Genomic DNA, 20,340 nt, shown 5'->3' on the forward strand with positions numbered 1-20,340 from the left:
AATGGCAGTGATGTGGGCAGGAGAGACTTGTTCCGGGAGAATGGTAGGGCTGCACTGTCCACATCCCAAGGATGAGAAGGTGGATGCCTCAGTTGCTAGGGGCTCCCACTCCATACCTCCCCCCACGCCCAGCCAGAGGAAGGAACATTTTTCAGTGCGGGGGTGGCCTTCATGTTGGAAGGGGATGGTTGATGGTGTTATTTTTGCTTCCCACAAATGTGAATGTTTAAAATAGTGCTTTATTCAATCGGCATAAGTGACGCATAGACTATGTATAGTGGTGGACCTGGGCCTGGCAGGCGATGGGAGCCAGATCTCACCAAACCAAGACTTGTGATTCTTCACTGATAGACCCAAGAGATCTGCTCTGAGGATGGCCAGCACAGAACCCCCATCTGGGGTTGCCTGGCAAATACACTTGCACAACTCCCGAATTGTTTGAAATGAAAGGATCTCAGAGCCAGTGACCTAGGATTCTGGCTTCGGTGCCATGGGGCATGCCAGTGGGTCACATTTCCTCTCTGAGCCTCCCTCCCAGCCTCACTGTACTCGTGAAGGGTAAGTGTGTTCGTTGTTCTCCCGTGCCTTCTCAGGCGGTGCCCTGCAGGTCTGGAGTCCAGCCAGTGTAATTGAATCGTGAGGCTGCGGCTCAGGCTCTATATATAATTGGAGGTTTATTGTCTTGCCACGGTTTTGGAAGTTTAGGGAACTTTTTGAGATTGTAGGGATTTGAAGTAGTGTCAGTTTGGAACCATGTGGTGCTTTTTAGTGAGCCTAATTAAAAGTTTATTTCAAGTGTTAAGTTTCAAGTCTCTGCAATTGCCCTTTTACACTTTAGTCAACAGTAAGGGCTGGAGGAGTTCTTCCTATTTTTAAACAAACAGATTATGTTTCATAAAGTGGAACTTTGGGGAAGGAGGAATAGAGTGTTTTATTCCTACAAAAGGTAGTATTACCAGAACTCAACTGATTTAAGATGAAAGAGAAAGAAAAGGCATAGATTTTCAGACAAACATAAAGCTGCCATATGTCCAAGGGAGATTTTGAAGTCTTTCTGGGCTGTCCCTAATTGATTTGAAATGCACTGCTGAATTCAGATTTATTTAAGAACAAGAGTGGGGGGCACATTTAATCAGACTTGGGAATGAAAGACGGCAGTGAGTAAAGAATAATTTCATACTTGCTAGACATCCTCGTAATAGATTACCTAGGACATTTGGTTGATTTCAATTAGAACCCACACGTCTTCTCTACCTCCCACATTCTCTCTTCATCTCAGAGCCTCTTCTCTCTACCCTCAAGTGTGGTTTCAGTATGACTGGGGAATAGACACTAAAAATATTTCTGGAATGACGTGACCCACTCTTACCCCATCCAGGAAAGGGACAAGGCTCCACAAGAAACAGCACATGCTTTCCTTTCATTTCTGGAAGTCCCGGAGTCGACCTACAGATGCTGCTTCTTCCGTGGTCGATGGCATTCAGACTCCTAGCTGCCGACAGCGTCAGGCCAACAACTGGACAGAACAGCTTGGCTGCTGGAAGCTGGCCACAGTCTCGGCCACAGCAGCAGCCCCCTGGCCACAGACCACCTCTACCACCCAACCCAGGAGCCTTCCTACCTCCCTCAGGTTGGCCTGGGCCCCGCCACAGGGGCTGAAGAACTGGGAGGTGGTGGCGGCAGTGGCAAGGGTGCCTGCAGCCTTGGGGCCAGTCCAGGCACGTGGGACCCTGCTTCAGGCTACTCTGCAGCCCCTCCAGGGCCAGGGAGGGACCCAGGACAGTCCCGTCGCTCACCACTGTCTCCTCCTGTCGCTGACACCTAGGCAAGGGCTCAGAATGGAAGGCACCCCTCCTGAACTGAATCTGCAGGCCAGATCCAAGGAGGTGGGGGACGGGGCGAGCGGAGCTCAAGATAGCCAGGAGCTAAAGCAGCAGCTGCAGCCGCTTCCCAAGCCATCAGCCTCCTCCCTGCGAGAAGCAAAATATGTGGAGATGTGCGCTTCAGCTGGAGTCCCCAGGGACAGTCCCCGGACCATGAGACTCACTCAGGAGCAGCGCCAGGGGGATCAGAGGGGCTTGAAGAGTCCCCAGGAGAAAGCCCAAGACGAAGTCAGCAGTCAAGAGCGCGAAGCTCTGGCCCCCCTGAAGAATTCTGTCCCCTCGGAACTCTCCAGATCCCAGCTCTCCGGTACCGATGAGGGCAGCAACCCCTTCTCTTCCTCCTCTTCCTCCTCCCCGGTGGACGGAGCAGAAGAAAGTGGCCTGTCCAAGATGGATGGCACCACCACATCCACAGGGGCTCTGGCCACCTCGTCCTCATCCTTAGGCTTCGAGAGTGACAGTGGTGAGAACGCGCTGAGCTGCCAGCCCAAGGGAGAAGAAGGGGAAAAAGCAGGAGGATGGGGAGGGGGAGGAAGAGGGAGATGTGGGGAAGCAGATGCCACAGAGTGCAGAGACATTATTGCCAAGTCTCAGGGCAGCCGGGACCCCCCCAGAAATCAGGAGGCCCATTACATCACCACCCACGAGATCCAGCTGAGCGAGGTGGAGCAGGACATGGACTTCGACGTGGGCCTGGCCTCCCGCTGGGATTTCGAGGACAACAACGTGATCTACTCATTTGTGGACTACGCTTCCTTCGGTGGCAGCGACGAGACCCCAGAGGACGTCACCACCCTGACCGAAGAGGACGACGACAACAGTTGCTACCTTAGCACCACTCCCAGCACCAACGCCACCCGGACACCCAGCCCCACCAGCAGCGACCCTGCCCGTCCCAGCGCGGGCAGTGGCGGCGGCGACACCAGCAGCACGGAAGTGGGCAGCGGCCCCTCGGACGCTGACCCCACTCCCCCACCCACGGGGCCTGGCACGGCCACCCCGCGGGAGCCCTTGCCCGAGCCCCCGGAGGCGGCTTCAGGGGCAGCAGCAGCCACCGCCGCCAGCAGCTGTGGGAACGCAGCAAGCCAGATCCTCCTATCAATCAAACCGACTTCCCGGGCTATAAATGAGCCTAGCAACGTGTGTGCAAAGCAAAACATTATTTATGCTGCCAAGCATGAAGGCGACATGAGCCTCCGCGTCTCTACAGCTGCTGAACACAATTCCAGTTCGCTGAAGCAAGACCCGGCTGCAGCCGTGGCTCAGGACCATGCAAAGAAATTCATCGCCGTCCCTGCTCGCCTGCAGACCCGGTGCGGGGCCATCCGGGCGAAGGAGCTGGTGGACTACTCCAGTGGAGCCTCCAGTGCCGTGAGCGAGCTGGACGATGCGGACAAAGAGGTGCGTAACCTGACCTCCCGGGCCTTCCGGAGCCTCGCTTACCCCTACTTTGAGGCTCTGAACATCAGCTCCCGGGAGTCCTCCGCGCTCTCCGAAGTCGGCTTTGGGCGCTGGTCAACCTTCTTGGACTTAAAATGTGGAGGTGTTGGAGCCAGGGTGGAACAGAGCCTCCTGAGGAGCAGCGCGGCCTCAGTGGCTGCAGGGCTGAGGAAGGGCGGTGGGGCCAGGACCACGGCAGACCAGCTCTACATCCAATCCAAGAAGTCCCAGACCAAGGCCTTGGAGTTCGTGGTCAGCAAAGTCGAGGGCGAGATCAAACACGTGGAGACACCTCTGTGTTTCCAGAAGCAGGTCCAGTCCGGTCCGCGCGTGGTCACCCTTCTCGAGCCTCTGAATTTACGCAGTGAGAGCAAAGCCAGCTTGGCCGCGGGGCCCTGCAAGGCCACCAAAGGCCCCAGCAAGGGCTCCGGGTCAGTGTACACGGATGATGGCTCAGAGACCTCCGAGAGTGGCAAGCCGGCCTCCCGCGCTGATGGCCCCCAGAAGTCCAAGTTTGCTTCCAGCCTGCTCAAAAATGTCATCTCCAAGAAGATGCAGCGGGAACACGAGTTCAAAATGGAGAGGGGAGAACTCAGCGACACATCCCACCATCACCTCTCCAGCACCTCCAAGGAGACGGAGGGCCCTCCCCCGGGGGCTGAGAAGCAGCGCGAGAGGGGCCTGCAGAGGCAGAGTTCTCGCCACTCGGAGGCTGGCTCTGAGTACACGGTGGTCAGCATGTCTGATGCCGGCGGGGAGGGGGCCGTAGCTGGGTCTAAATCCCCCATCTTCAAAGCCAGTGCCCCTCGGGAGAGCCACGCAGGCTCCGGCCATCATTTTGCCAATGGACTCCCAGAAGTGTGTGAAATTAAAAAGAGTGCCTCAGAGACTGTCAAGGGCATCTTCCTCCGCAGTCAGAACAGTGCATTCCGGTCCTGGAAGGAGAAAGAGGCTGAGAAGCGAGAAGAAAGAGCCCCCGTTGGGAAGCTGAAACTCCCCAAGGGGGGTGACTGGAGGGCCGACCTGGGGGAGATCTCTGCCAGCAAGTCCACCATCATGTCTCGTCTCTTTGTCCCCAACATCCAGCAGACACCCAAGGATAAGCAGCCAGGGAAGCAGGCCACCAAGTATCCTGCTGCTCAGGCCACCTCCACGGCAGTGATCCGACCGAAGGCTCCTGAAATCAAGATCCGCCTGGGGAGCGTGCAACAGCCGAGCTCGGACTTCAACATTGCCAAGTTGCTCACACCCAAACTGGCCAGCGGCAGTGCCTCCAACCTCTTCAAGACCAATGAGGACAACAGCAGGGCCCAGCAGAAGCTCTTCAGGGGGGACAGCCTGGAAAAAGTGCCCCAGTTCCAGGTGAGAGACGTCAGGGACAAGTCCAAGGCCCAAGGCCCCCTCCATCAGGTGAGAGATGTCCGGAAACTAATCAAGGGGTCAGGGGACAGCAGTGACAAGGGCAGCGTTACCCCAGAGCAGGGGCTGACTGGGCCCAAACCCAGGCAGCTGGCTCCTGCCGCTGGGGGATCTGGATCCTTGTCCCCCATGGTGATCACGTGCCAGGCTGTGGTGAACCCCAGGGAGGACAGCACCGAGCGAGAGCCCAGGGAGAATGCGGGCAAGGGAGGCGGCAGGGTCTTGAACTCCTCCTCGCCAGAAGGGACAGTCTTGGTGCACAGGGCATCTGGCAGGCTGCCGGTAGCCACCATCGCCCCCAATAAGGCTGAACAGGGCTCCTACCTGCCTGTGCTCAAGATCGTCTCCAAGGCTCAGAAGACCCCAGAGAAGGTCAAGGAGGAGGAGGTCAGGGAGGAAGGGAAAGGCCCCAAGACATCCCGGAATGCCCTGGAGAAGCTGACAGCGGCCGTGAGGTCCATGGAAGAGCTGTACAGCTTCAACAGGAACGAGTGGAAGCGGAAAAGCGACCCCTTGCCTCTGCTGACTGACAGCCACGTCCTGTCGCTCATCGCCAGCGAGGAGAGGGAAGGGGCCGGGGGCGCTGACCCCGACAAGTTGTCCAGACGGCTGGGTGAGCCGGAGGAGCCGCGGGGCGTCGGGAACAAAGGCGGGGTGGTCCTGAGAGGGGGTCCAGAGCGTCTACAGCGGAGAAACTCCAACCCCAGCACCGAGAGCGTGTCTGCCCGCGCGGCGGCCTTTGAGAACCTGGCCAGGGAGCGGCCCCGGTCCCTCTATATTCCCCCGGTGCACAAGGATGTGGACAGAACCCAGCCCCTGCCCCCACTCCCCAGCCAACGGAATGTCTTCACAGTGAGTGCCAGCAGCACCCAGAAAACTGGGGGAGTCGCTGGCAAGTTCCCGCAAGGCCCTTCTCCGGAGAGTCCCTCGGCGGCCGCCAAGGGCATCAAATCGCAGGGACTGCGGTCCCTCAAGATCTCTCCGGCCACCCGGGCACCTCTGGAAGAGGTGACCAGCAGGAAAATCGGCAGCAATTTGGAAAAGAGCAATAGTGACTGTGAGAATTACCTGACCATCCCTCTTAAAGGAAGCTCTGCAGCTGGAGAGCTTCCAGGCAGGCCTGGGGCAGGGAGGGAGGGACCCCCAGCATCTTCAGCTGCGGCCACTCTATGCAGCTTGCCCCCCCTGAGTGCTCGCAGTCAGGTTCCCACTAGTCCCAAGGGCTCTCAGGTCAGTGGAACCAGCCGGCCAGCTTGGCGCACCAAACCTGACCACCCCAGGGAGACAGTAGCTGCCCCCGCGGGGCCCCAGAGCCCTGAGCATCCCCCCACTGCCATCTACCACCAGCAGCCACTGCCTTTCACCCTACAGAGCGCCCAGCCCCAGGTCCTCTGCTTCTCCCCGCCAGGCATGCCAGCCCCGGCACCTGCCGGCCCAGCTCCCATCCCCACAGACCCCTTCCAGCAGCCCCCACCTCAGCAGACCCAGCGCAAGATGCTCCTGGATGTGACCACTGGCCAGTACTATCTGGTGGACACACCAGTACAGCCCATGACCCGGAGACTGTTTGACCCCGAGACGGGGCAGTATGTGGACGTGCCAATGACCTCCCAGCAGCAGGCAGTGGCTCCCATGTCCCTCCCTGTGCCTCCCCTGGCCCTGAGTCCTGGGGCCTATGGACCCACTTACATGATCTACCCCGGGTTTCTGCCCACGGTGCTGCCCGCCAACGCCCTGCAGCCCACGCCAATTGCTCGCACTCCAGCGGGCGGTGAGCTCTCCCCACTGACAGCAGAGCCCCCCAGCAAAGAGGCAGCTGCAGCGTTCACCGAGGCCCCCTACTTCATGGCCTCTGGTCAGTCTCCCGCCTCCTCTTCCTCCTCTGCCCCGGCAGCCACCTCCCAGCTCGTAGGGGCCAAGGGCTTTGCCCAGCTGCACGGCAAGCCTGTCATCAGCATCACCTCACAGCCCCTGGGGCCGCGGATCATCGCACCCCCGTCCTTTGACGGCACCACCATGAGCTTCGTGGTAGAACACAGATGATGAGTGGTCACCAGAAAGCCAAAGGGAGCAGCTGCTGGTGAGTGACTATCACTTTGATAATCAGGTTTGAGGGATTAAGAAGAGTCCTAATGCTTTGTGTTTGAAGTGGTAGGTTTATTATAGCAGAGGAGGTATTTTCATAATAGAACCCCATTCAAATTATTAGGGAGCTAATTTTCCTGCCAAGCTTCCTTCTCTCCCCACTCCTCAGCCCCATGGCTGGCCTTTTCCCTTTGACCTTTTCAAATTGCCTGAGTGTTTTTCCCACAGTGAGTAGGAGGGATCTATCAGGGTTAGCCTTGGGTGAAGATTGGCAGGGGGAAGAAATGAAAACCTGGTCTGGATTTTGTGGAGTGAGCTTTATTCCTTGCAGCCCCAGTGACAGAAGCACAGGACATCTTTGGAAACACCATTACTCTGGTTGCTCCTCAGAGAAAGGAGAGTCAAAGACTGACATTTTCTTGTTAAGAGGTTTTCTAAAATCTGCAGAATGGCTTCTGTCCATCTTCCACATCTTTCTCTTGAAGTTTCTTATACAAAGAGCCTATTTTAAGGTCTTGTTTTTACTTTCAGACAATCAGAATACTTTGTTTAGGCAAGTCCAAAGTCTTTACAAAGTCTTTAAGGTATTTTACACACACACACACACACACACACACACACACACACGGCTTGACCCCATGGGATGGGAGATTCCCAAGCTGCAGTGGCTCCTGGGATGAAGCTGCGGTGTTTGATCCAGTCTGTTCAGAGTGAATCCACTATGCTCTGCTGGGAATGCCTACAAGGCACCCTTTCCTATCTGCATTCTCTCCCGTCAGAAAAGAATCAACTCCCCCTTGTTCCCCTCTCTAAGTGAAGTAGATGTGGATTCTGACACTGAAGCCCATCGGTGAGAATTCGAAATTCATCAGTGGGAATCCTTGCTGTTACTACAGTCCATGGAACTTGATAAGAAGGGGAGCCAGGTTTTTCTGAACCAGGACACTTTAGGTCAACCACATAAGGCAGGGGCAACCCTCAGACAGGCTTCCCTGGTGGCTCAGTGATGAAAGGGAGATGCAGGTTCAATCCCTGGGTTGGAAAGATCCCCTGGAGAAGGAAATGGCAATCCACTGCAGTATTCTTGCCTGGAGAATTCCATGGACGGAGGAGCCTGGTGGGCTACAGTCCATGGGGTCGTAAGAGTTGGACATGACTGAGCAGCTAAACACACACACACACACCCTTCAGATACAGGAGGAAGCTGCCTGCACTGGGCGGACAGATTTGCCCTCTCCTTCTCCTGTTGTCTTCACATGAGGAAGGGTTGACAGCATAAATGCTTCTAAGGGGTTTCATACCTCCGTAAGAGCATACTGAACTGAGAAAGGAGAGGAAGAGGGGAGGAACCCTTTCTATGCTTACATGAAAAAAATAAGCCATTCCTGTACTGAAAAGAAAGAGAGGAACATTGTTTCTTTCTGCAATGAAAAAAAGCCTTAAATTAAGATGTAGGATCAGAGAGCCAGCATCTTTTCACCAGTTGTATGTTCTGGGGCATGCAAACTCTCTAGGACCCATGACAACTGTGTGTCAATGCTTTCTACTGCTCAACATTTGTGTGAATGTCAGATCATGTAACAGTTGTTGCAAAATATAAAAGCTTTCCAAATTAAGGGATTTTACTATGTATTATATTTACTAGGCTGCAAAATAAACAATAGACCACTGTTCAATAATCCTTGGATCTTCCTTAAAAAAATCAGGTAAAAGCACAACCCTCATTTCACTTCTAATCTAGAAATAAATGATTTGAATTCCTTTCCAAGAATCTGCAACGGGCCATATGTAATGAACACAAATAAAGAAGGGAGGCAAAGATTAATGATGAATAATGCAACTGTTGTTCAATGTAGAAAATAAAGAAATATGCATGTGGAAGAGGCCCCAATTTAGAGATAGCTTTGCAGAAGAAAAGGAGTAGCCTCTAGACAAAAGTGTTTTCATCTTCTGGACAGGTGGGATGTTTACCTAAGGCTGTTTGGGAGCAGCTAATCCTGGGAGGCCTTTGTGTGAGTTGTGGAGGCACAGGGCAAGGGGAAAGGAGGACAGGGCCCCGAGGAGGGAGGAAGTGGCACAGGCTAGCTTCGTGTCCTGTAGCAGCTGCCTCTGGCCCTTCTCCCGTCTGCTGAGTCTGGAGAGATTAGGCTGGAGTGGTTTCCATCAGACATAAATACAAACCCAGGTTTTTTGTACTAGATATTTGAACAGTGATTTATTTGAAAGCTTTTCATTTCTTTAACATTTATTTTACTCCACAACCCTAAAAATAGAAAGGCAAAAGCTGGCTTCAAGATTTAACGATAGGCAAGGAGATAACTGGGGCTTCCCTGGTGGCTCAGAAGGTAAAGAATCTGCCTGCAATGCAGAGACCTGGGTTCAATCTCTGAGTTGGGAAGATCCCCTAGAGAAGGGAATGGCAACTGACTCCAGGATTCTTGCCTGGAGAACTCCATCAACAGAGGAGCCGGGCGGACTACAGTCCATGTAGTTTTACAGAGTCAGACACAACTGAGCAATTAATACATATACACACACAAACACATACACACATAGAGGAGTTAATTATTAGCTTTCTGTGTATAGGTGAAAATCTAATTACCCAAATTCAGATGATAACTAAAATCCTTCAAGACTCAGCATCCTGAAAGTTCTATGCCACTTGCCAAAGAAAAGTCAGGTTAAAAAAAAGGAAATGTATAGTTCTTTTCCTTGTGTGAAAAAATTTAAACATGGTTCAGATATAGCAAAAATTACATGGTACACCCCCGTTCATCTGTTGGTGTTTGTACGGACAGTCAGTGTGAGAAGGCCTGGAAGCTAGTTTCACTTTAAGATTTCCTTTGAAAACTAGACTTATTCCAGAGTTTTTTCTTGAGGTAGAGTAGGGTTTTATGTGCCCCTCTCAACTAAGTCACATAAATGACTTGATCCAAACACAGCATTTCATGGAGAATAAAACTGGGGCTTTAGAAAGAAGTGGTTTTGCTGGAGTGGGCCCCAGAGAGGGAGAGAACCAGGACCCATGGGGCTGGCTCCTGGCTCCTGGACCACACACTGTGCTGTTTGTTTGTTGGTAGGAGTCATGAAACAAAAAAAGGATGGCAGAGGAGCCTAATGAGTCCAGGACTGGCAGCCAGGACACCTTGGACCTGCTCTGATTCTCTTGACTTTTGTAAAATGAATGTTTAATAAAGCACACTAACTCCTTCATTCATTCCATGAGCATGAATTACATGTTTACACTCCATCAGCCATGGTGAACTCTGTGGTGAGGCTATGAATCCACATGTGACCATCCTATTAATACAAGCCAGGAGCCTGCACTCCAGCTGGAAGACATAAGCAGTACACACAGAACTGCAAAACCAGTGTTCAAATCCTGTCTTAACCTTTAAGATTCCTTCCAGCTCAAATAATAAGTATTTCATCATCTATTTTTAGCTGCACGTTGTAACCAGGAGCCTTACTTTCTCCCCCATATAGATTTGAGTATACCCAGCTGCTGCTCCTCTCGGATTATTCTGAATTTTCCTCTAGTTTCGCTTTTATAGGGGTGTCTTTGCTATTTCTCTTCTTCCTGTGAACAAAATTGCAGTGCTCCTCAATCTTTGCCTGGTCACAACCCATCTCAGAAGCTAAGTAGTAATATTATGTATTTTATTTGTATTTAGTAATGATATCACACAGTGTGATAAATGGACCAAACGGTTCCCAGCTGGTGGCCAGAGAGTTACAACAGAAACCCACTGGAAACACACCAGTGTGCTGGGCATACCAGTTCAACACTTGCTAGCTCTCTCCTTTCTTGTTAGGCCTTTGTCGTTTGTTATGTTTCATTTTGGAAGTCCCTTCTCCACAGTATCTCTGATGCCTTTTCTGATGAGATTATTCGTATTTTAGATTTCTGTCATTTGAGGCATGTGGCTATATTTTTCCTTCCCTAACATATTCAGTCTCCTGCTTTCTCCTGCCCACCTGCTTACATGCTGTATTTTTGCTTTAAAATTGTATCTGAGACTTGATACTAAGTACCATTTACAAGGGCATAAAGATATATGTAATAATAACAACAGAAAACTGTTATTGGCACCATGCCTGCCACCCAGTGGGGACTGCAATTATTTTGTTTCCTTTGAATGTCTTTTCTGTTTTTAATACTTGACCCATTTGCTTCTTCATTTCTGAGTGTGCCTTATACTGTTCTTGTGTCATTGTTCTTTCTTTTTCTCCTCACTTCTTCGGAGTTATTTCTACCTCCTGAATAGAGCCCCAGACATCAGCAACTAAAGAGGAAGGAGAAAGGGAGCGGATTCAGGGGAAATGATTTCCATAGGGTTCTCTAAAGGGGCCCCATGGGGTCCTTAGATCATCAAACCCTGTCCCCTTGTGTAAAAATTGCAGGAGAAAATTCAGGCTGACCCTTCTTAAGTCACAGTGTCCATCTAGGGCAGAACTGGGACTCAGAACTGAAGTATCCCAGACCAGAGTCTATTTCCATTTGCTTCTTTCTTAATGCTGCCCAGCCCCCTTCTCTTTTTCTCCAAGTCTTCTTTCTCCTCCTCCATCCCGGGGTCTGGCCCACACCTTACTTTTCCTCTTTGCTTCCCCTTCCATTTGTTTGAGAATTTGCTTTCTGTTTTTTGATAATTTATTTTTTATTCCTTATTGTTGGTTCTTCTTTCCTGTTCCCTTGAAGTTGATTTAGTTTAAAGTGCCACCTTGCTTCTTCCCTTCTCCTCCCTTTTCTGCTTGGAGTCTGTTGTCATCATGGACTAGACCGCTGGAAGTGGCGGCTCCCTTACCTGTGTTCTCGGCAGCCTCGCGCACGAGGTCACAGGGCGGGCTGCAGGCAGCACGCTCGACGTTTCATTTTCAGCTCATCCCATGATCACATTTCTGAATCAATTCATTTATATCTGTTTTTTCCTACCGTGATTGTGGCTTCCTCTCCTGATGATTATAATAGCTGCTGTTGTATTATCTTCCTTTTGTCTTTTTTTTTTTTTGCCATTTCTTTTTTCTCCCTTTCTCTTTCCTTGGATTGTAGCTTTCCTCATTCTTATTATTTTGTGCTTTTCTCTACAGGGTTTTTTTTTTTTTTTTTTGGTCATTGTATTTTCTTCAAACCTCTATAAAATTAAGAAGAAAGGAAAATTAATAACTAATGTGTATTCATTTATTATATACCAAGATTTAACATCATGCTGCTTGATTCTTTAAGCCAGTGGGTACTTTCTTATCCCCATTTGACAAGTGAAAAAATAATTTGTCCCAGATCAAGAGACCAGCTGAAATCCAGGCCCTTGGAGCTCAGTGGCCATGTGTTGCCCACTTTCTTCCTCTCTGCCCTGCACATCTCAGTTCCTTGTGAATTGTCCCTCTTTCTTAACTGGGAAAAGGGGAGAAAATAAGGTAAGAAACTGAGTCTGGCAATGTCTAGCATATATTTAAGCCTCCATGTGTGTTTCTCTTTTGATTAAAAAATTAGCTCTCGTTAGTCATTAGAACACTGTGTGTCCCAAAGAGAAATAGCTTCAGCACTTCTAAGGGCTGTGGCTGCCAGTGTTTGTGTGGGTGGGGTGGGGTGGGGTAATCTGTGTTGGGGGGAGGGACAGGTAACTCAGGGGGGTGGGGGGCAGGTGTGGGATGTCACCTGAAAGTAGGGTCTGCTAAATGCCGATGGGGACATGCATTTTAGTCCAAAGGAAGCTGTGTGGCTTTGACTAAAACCCAGGTATATGTGCCTTGAAGTCAGGCACCCTGGCTCAAAGTCTTCCCTCAGACAAATGACTCGCCCTCTCTGGACCTCAGTTTCCTCAAGGGTAGAGTGGGGATACCTTGAAGGAGCATTGTGAAGATTGAATCATAAAATCACTGCAAAGGACATGGCACACAGTCCATGCCCTGTCATAAGAGTTCAATCTTCTTTGGAGACTAGAAGCTCATCAATGCCTCAGAAGCCCCTCATCTCTCTGGGGCCTCCACCAAGGCAGAAAGTCAACCCTTTTTCCTGCATACTCTCAGGGCAGCACCAGGGGCCGGTATGCAGGATTTCTTGGTATTTCTCCGAACCGGAGGTCATGCTCACAGCTCTGCATGCTGCCTGACCCCCTGGGGGCAGGAGTTGGCTGTGGTCAGGGTCCTCTAGTATCCCCCACACTTTCCAGCATGTTATACAGCTCTGGGCATAGGGTGCCAGCTGCGTGGGGTGGTTTTCCCCTCTCTCTGAGCGCAGGCCCATGTGGAGCAAGGGAGAATCTGACCCAACATCCCTGCTGAACTCTGCCATGGGTTCCGTCCTAAAAATCATGGGAAGTCATCCAGGCCAGACTGCCTGGTGACAGTACAGTCACCCCCTCCCTTCCCTGACTTCGTCATGACCCTCTTCCAGGTTCAACTGGCAATCATTATTTTAGCCTTAATAGGAACTGGAGCAACCTTATTACTTTCAAGAGTTTAAACACAGTTCCTCTAAAGTTAATATATAGGGCTCCTCCGTCCATTGGATTTTCCAGGCAAGAATACTGGAGTGGGTTGCCATTTCTTTCTCCAATTAGCAGAAGCAATATCCCACAAATGAGTGAAAAGATGTTATCTAGACAAGTCCCTGAAAATGATCCCAGCAATTGGTAGAAACAGATTTCTCCTCCATTCCTCAACTTGCTCTCCCTTTCCTGGGGTGTTCCCTCTCTCTCTTTCTCTCTCTCACTGTTTCTCTCTGTCTCTCTCCCCTCTCTGCTCAAGGAGTCCTTGCAAACTTTGCTTCATGACGGGACTCAGCCTGAGTTGTCCTTAGATCCACATTGACATTTTTCTTCTTGGTCTCCTGTTTTCTTTTCCTCCCCTTGTAATTACGTTTTCTTTTCCTGTTCTGTGTGTCCTAAGGTAGAAAAACTTTAGCAAATGGGAAGTTTCCAGACCCACAACAGTCCCTTTTCTCTTGAAAGCAATTTCTTGATATAAAGTACAAAAGGGTAAAATCAACAAACTTGAAATATATACATATGAGCTCTAAACCTATAATTAATATTATAGTCTTCCTGTTCCTTAAGCATATATATAACACAGGTCAGTTTCTAGATGGCAGGATTAAAATATCCTTTGCCACTCTACTCTGATTGCATATAATTGATTAGATAGCTGTTATTTGATACTTCTTAAAGGTTGTTTTTCACATGATAGAGTCGTCTAATCCCTAAAAAAATATTACCTGTAGGCCACTCTATTTCTGTCTTCATAATATTATGTTCAAGTTCCAACTCCCAAAGGTTAATTTTAAAAAGTTCTTTAGGCAAAGTTCTATTAGATATACAATATATAGAGAGATTGACAGAAAGAAAGGGCTAATTTTCAGTAAGATTTTGAACACGTCAATGCTTGTTTTAGAATGGATTCAAGTAAGTTATAGACTCTAACCAGTGTATCTCATTTCAAACAAAATGCACAGTATGAAATTCCACATAATTGAGGTGGTGACCATTCACTTTAGAGTATAGAGTTTATTAATTTAACTAAATTAATAACTCATGATAAATTTCAAATGTTCCAATTTAGTTTAAATATCATTTTTTCATGTTTTAACAACATATCTGTTATACTATTTTCTGTCATGGATAATTTCAGTAAAACTAAATATTTAACTCTAAAATAATTTTTGAATGGATTGACTGTATTTAATTCAAGTTTCAAAAAGATGTCCCATTTGATGTCTAGTAGGTTCAGAAACGCATTCTCCAGTTTTAAAATGTGAACTTCAGCATTATTCACATAGAAATTAGCCAAATAGTTAAATAAAATGTATCTTGGCATTTTTCTTGCTTCTTTAAGACTGAGATTTACTTTTAGAACTAACAGTCTTTTCTTTGACTATGTTTGTTTATAGGAGCAAGACAGAAAGATGGACAAACCTTCTTAAATCTGAAGGCTTCATTGTAACAACACTAAGAATCACCTGAAAAACTTCCTCTAGATATGTTATTCTTAGTTTTTGCTTCTTATAAACAAGTGTGTAAGTTTCTATACTTTTCTGAATAACCCTGTTAAGACACTTTGTGTTATTGCTGATTGAATGGTTGTGTTTTTTCCTATGTAAAACTATTTCCTTTTGTACTTTAATATAAGCTTTCCCTTTATCTTTCCTTCCTGCATTTGTGACTAGGCAAACCATCTCTTACATGTTCTTGTAGTTCAGTCAAAACATACAACAGAATAAGATTGGTTTTGTTGTAAACCAAACTAGCAAATCAGTCATTTGGATCACAAATCTCCCTACAGATTCTTGCAATATATCAGGACTGGCTGGCAGAGTTGTAGCATTTGTCTGGGTTTAAATATGATGGGTCTGTAATATGAATCATAGACCAGCCAAGCCTAGTCATTCTATTGGTTATGTTTTACATGTCCTTTTATTGGGTTTAGCATGATTTCAAATGTGATTGTGAAAAGCAGTGGTTTTAACTTTTGTGCCTTGTTTTAACTTTCCCATTGGTACAATGCCATGACACCATTTGTTGCCTTAAAATAGAGTGGTTTGAAAGACTGGAGAGCCAGTGGTTGCATTTAAGATTAAGGTCTTAGTTTCAGAAAGGTATAAAATATCTATTTCCCTCTAGAATCCAAGCTTTGCTATGAGTGTGGAGGATTATATTCTTCTTTAATGATTCCCTCCATAGTTGCATACTCCTCTCTCTCACAGATTGTTTGGAGTCTGAAGTGTGGCCTGTTTGGGGTAGTGGAGCAGAAAGTGAACTCTGATTTGGTGGCTCCGATTCTCTCCAGCTGTCATGATACCAATAGCAGTGATCTAGGTTTATATCACTTGCTCCTTATGGTTTTAAGAGATGTCGAGAATCCAAATCATAGAATTTTTCATTGATGTTCAATACTGCCTCAGTTGTAACCCACTTCTGAAGGTTATTTTAGTGAGTGTTCATGGGAAGTTTTGAAGAGCTGATTGAACTGATACTTAGCTCATCATAATTTATAAGTGAGTCAATATATATTCAGCAAATGCTACATTGGAATATTTCTTACTTTTAAAAAGAATAACTTGAAGGTTCTCCTGGGCTTTTCAAAAAGGAATCTCCTCTTATTTACTTATTTTTTCAAAGATAAAGCATTCTGGTAATTTTTAAAGCCTTATTTTTATTTTAATGATCATCAATATTGATTTTTGCTTAAAATTGCCACTTGAAACCACAGAAATTTATACTGTTCATGACTGAAGATATGTGTTATGTTTCCATCTCAGTTGTACTCTTTTAAAAAAAAACTCAATTTCATATTCAGGGCTTTCCTTAAAGGGATCTTACTCTGAAAAGAATTCTTTTGGGTAAAAGGAAGGGTTTGAGACAGGAATAGTCAGCTCTGGTCACAATTCAATTAATCATTGGGCTGATGAGCTATGAAATGAGGAGACTGCCTCTATGAGATATGGAGCATGAAATATGAAATAGTCCCTGTATTTGGAAAAGATGCCCTTGTGCCACAATTGGGGGAAGTGTTATTCCTTTGTTATAGAAGTCATCTTACTCAACTCCATCAACAGATTCACCCCAGAACTTAATTTTTCATTACTAGGAAGTGTCTCTCCCAGCATTAGCCCTTCCTTATATTCAGTAGAGATGCTCTGGGTCTGGGTCACTTAATACTGAAACAAGAATGTAGAATCAGTTAAAGATCTCAAACATAATACTCAAATAACTTATAATGCTTTCAGAACACTGAAATCTCAAGTATTGAACACATCCTGTGAAACTCAGATAGAATTTCATAGATAGAACCAGAATTGACAAGACTATTTCAAAACTCCGTGTGACTTTTAGGAAAACCCAGTGCTGGTGTTAAGTAGTCAACTACTTCCAGGTCTCCAAAAAGAGAGATATCTCCTTTCCTAGAGAATGTGGTGGAGTCTTACCTACCAAGGGTCTGGGGATCCCATAAGCTTACTTATCACTATTTATCATTATTTTTCCCTAACAGATCTAAGCCTCAAATTTTCACATTGAGGTAAACTAGGAAAGAAAGAACTTTTCATTTGTTGGCCCTATCAGAGAGGCCGTGTCCTCTGAGAAGCTGCTTTCGTTGTCGTAAATATCCAAGTGGTTAAAAAAAAAGTGATTTTTAAAGTAGTGTTCTATGAATACCATGTCATCTGTGATAATTTCATGGTTCTCTATTTCATCAAGCCATAAAAAGCAAAGCTGCCAGGCCATTTACCACCTCAAATGATAGAGGGGAACATTTTTAAAAACATAAGGTAAATCTAAATCCTCACTTTTCATTGTTTTATTTCTTGAGGTTGTGTTGATATTTGAATGAAGTCCTTGTGTCCTTCCTTATTCAACCAAAGCTAAGTAGAAAAAGCCAAGAGTATATGAAACCTTCTGGCCCATAAAACCATCACCCTAACAGTGTCCTTTCAGCTACCAAGCTACCATTTTATGGTTTAAATATACAAAACCATTAATAAAGCATGTAACATTTCCTATAGGGTTCCTGGAGCTTGAATCTAATTAGAATTGCAGAGTCTGGCTTTTGCCATCTCTTCTTGGGGTTACATGTCAAAATGTAGTTTTCCAGATGAACCACAGGGCGTTTTGTGTAGAAATCTTGATGCATTTCCCCTATTTCCCTGTTGGTCAAATGGTCAGGTTGAAATATGCTCCTTTTGAATTGTTGTTGGAAACTGAACAAATTTGTAACCAGTACAACAGTTTAATTCACCAGAATGTATTTTCTTGAAAAACACTCTCTGAAATTGCCCTCAGGATGAAATGAAGCCCAAATATGCAGTTAATGACTTAACATATTGGCTCTCTGTATGTCTGCATCTATGTTATGTCTGTATGTGTATGGCTCTCTGGATATCATTGAGCAAATAAGCTAAAACAAATTACATTTTGACATCTTTATGATGAATCTTAAATGTTAACATGCTCTTCAAAACCATCCTATGTCACTCAGAAATACATAGCTATACAAATCTTTTTAATTTCAAATTTGGTTTCATCATTCTTGCCTCTTGAAGAGATTTAATGCATTTAAATTATTTTCATATTTCATAGAAATGGAAGTCTGTGTTTGTTACAAATTGAATGCTCATGCTACCTGAAATAATACTTTGGACTGCAGGACAGTGTTGATTCTTAAGTAGACTGACTATAATCTCATGATAAGTATATATTATATGTGCATGAGAAGACACATTCAGTAATAGTCTCTGTGTTTTAAAACCATCATGGTACACATTTTCCTATGTGGTGCTTGAGGAGTTTCATTCTACAGTTTACAAGGTGTAGGTTTGCACCCCAAATTCTCAGGGTATGCTATTTTACCCAAATACTTGAAAGGAAAAAGGTGCCCTGTATTTTATCAGTACTGTTGAGGGGAAAAATTATGTGTAGGTTTGTTTTAGAAAACTACTTATAAAGATCAAATTCACAGAATATGTTAGGCTTTTACATGATTCCTAAAGAGGTATATGTAGAGATATGATATATATTTTCAAGAGATTGTTTCTATATTCTTAATTAATTTCTGGGTCCTAAGTAGACCTCACAGGTGCATAAAATCATTAATAAAGCATGTAGCATTTGCTAAGTTGTACCTTGAGTTTGAATCTAATAAGAATTGCAGACTCCAGTCCTCTGGGGGGAAAATAGAAACACAGGTCCGTCTGTGGCATGTGTGATTACAAGGCCCAGGGGAGGATTCTGAAAAATGGAGTATTGATATACCCCATGTCTCAGAAGAGAACTGAACGTTCACAGCATTTGTAAGCTGTTACCATTCTTGTTTCATGTTGCAACTTAGAGCATATTATTAGTTGTATTTGTATTTGATTCATAATGGTGCAAAATAAAACACACACACAACACAGCAAATTTGATTTCTTTTTTTAAGTTTCATACTTGCGTTTTACAAGCTAATGTTAATGGCAAAAAGTCCTTTCTAGGGCTTCCTGAAATTACCTATCATCCCTGTATCCTTTTTCTAGCAGGTGGTCCTTTCTTTTTCTCCCCCTTTGAAGATGTTGGTTTCTATATTTACACTGAACTCATCTTATTGTACAGTAAAGACAGTGGTGGTTGAAAAGAATGTGAAGACTGAGGAAGTTAGGTCCCAAACAAAGGAGAGTAAATTGTGTGGTAAATGGAGAAAGACATTGGATAACGCTGAACTATACCCCTGACTATGAAAAAAGCCAGTGGGAAATGGAAAGAAGGTGACTATTTAAACTGCTCTCATGATAGAAATCTTGGTGGAAGAGTTCCTACTTGAGATATGATGTGATTCAGTTATGGAATGCAGTGAGCATGCCCAGTGGGACTGTGAATCCAGCCCAACAGCTCTGAGAATTACTTTGTCAGTGTATTGCATACGGAGAAAACTACTTAGACAAGGACTCTGTGAGACTAGCCTACTTACCTTTAATTGACAGCATTTGTAAGTGATTGTGCAATCTTGTGTAATGGTCTTTTGATTCTTTTGGGGAAAAAAAATGTTTTGTTGTTGTTTTTTCTTTTTTTTTTTCCAGTAAAAGTAAATGCAAAGAAAATGTGCATTGTTTTGTCTTTCTTTTAACTCAAGAAATAAGCTTTGGACATTTTCCTTTTTTTTTTTTTTTTGTCTTCTAACAAATCTTTCCTTTAACTTAAAACACTCTATTATAATGTTTCACATCCAGGTTGTATTAGTTTTCTCTTGTGGTAACCACAAACTTAGTGGCTTAAGCCACTGGAAATAGTGGCTTCAGACAACATGAATTTATTATTTTATGGTTCTTGACATCAGAGTCTGATATGGTCTTTCCTTGGACCTAGAGTATTTCACTTAATCAAGGTATCTAAGGCATCTACCTGCTTGCATTATTAAGTAACATTGTGAGGGGCACCTACCAGGTATGGGATGCTCCACTGACACCAAAGAGAAACCCAGACAACGAATGTCCCCAAGTGTCCACACTGAGGCCAAGGAAAGAATTTGTGGTCTTCCTTCAAAACCAAAATAAATGAGGTGCACACTTGCAGTCAGGGCAGGAAGGATCAGCTCTACCACTGAAGTTACTATAAACCATAATAATTGCATTGTGTTATTCCACCAAGCTTCATTGCAGTATACCCATCCTGTCCTGAGTATTCCAGACTTGAGACTGTATACATGTGGCAGGGTTATGTTGAATGCTTACGGTAATGGCACAGAGATTAGCAGGTGCCCCATCCCTGCAGCCAGCTGTGTCAGCAAACATCTTTAACCTGAGCACTTGCACCCCTGTTCCTAATAGCCCCTCCCATCTCTAGCACTAGATCATTTTGCTGGCTGTTGAGTTCATTTATGCTTTACCCATCCTCTGTATGGCTGGAGCCCTCTCCCTCTCTTCATCCTCTGCTCCTTAGCTTGATGACTCAGAATCCTCTTATTTTCCTATTATTTCTTATACAGGGCAATTTAACCACCTAACAAAGCCCTCCTAAAGCAGATCCACTGCAGTATGTCCAGAACCATTGTT

At 46.0% G+C, this 20,340-nt stretch overlaps 1 protein-coding gene across 1 annotated transcript; it reads left to right on the forward strand.

Moving 5' to 3' along the window:
- Window positions 1–1,303: 1,303 nt before the first annotated feature.
- C6H4orf54 (chromosome 6 C4orf54 homolog) lies at window positions 1,304–19,395 on the forward strand. The gene is made up of 2 exons (XM_015471522.3): window positions 1,304–6,822; window positions 14,713–19,395. Exon 1 carries the CDS (start codon window positions 1,410–1,412, stop codon window positions 6,783–6,785), a length of 5,376 nt encoding a protein of 1,791 aa, XP_015327008.1. The 5' UTR covers window positions 1,304–1,409; the 3' UTR covers window positions 6,786–6,822; window positions 14,713–19,395.
- Window positions 19,396–20,340: the final 945 nt, after the last annotated feature.

The sequence above is a fragment of the Bos taurus genome, chromosome 6 (assembly GCF_002263795.3).
Source record: "Bos taurus isolate L1 Dominette 01449 registration number 42190680 breed Hereford chromosome 6, ARS-UCD2.0, whole genome shotgun sequence".
In the NCBI taxonomy this organism is placed as follows: Eukaryota; Metazoa; Chordata; class Mammalia; order Artiodactyla; family Bovidae; genus Bos; species Bos taurus.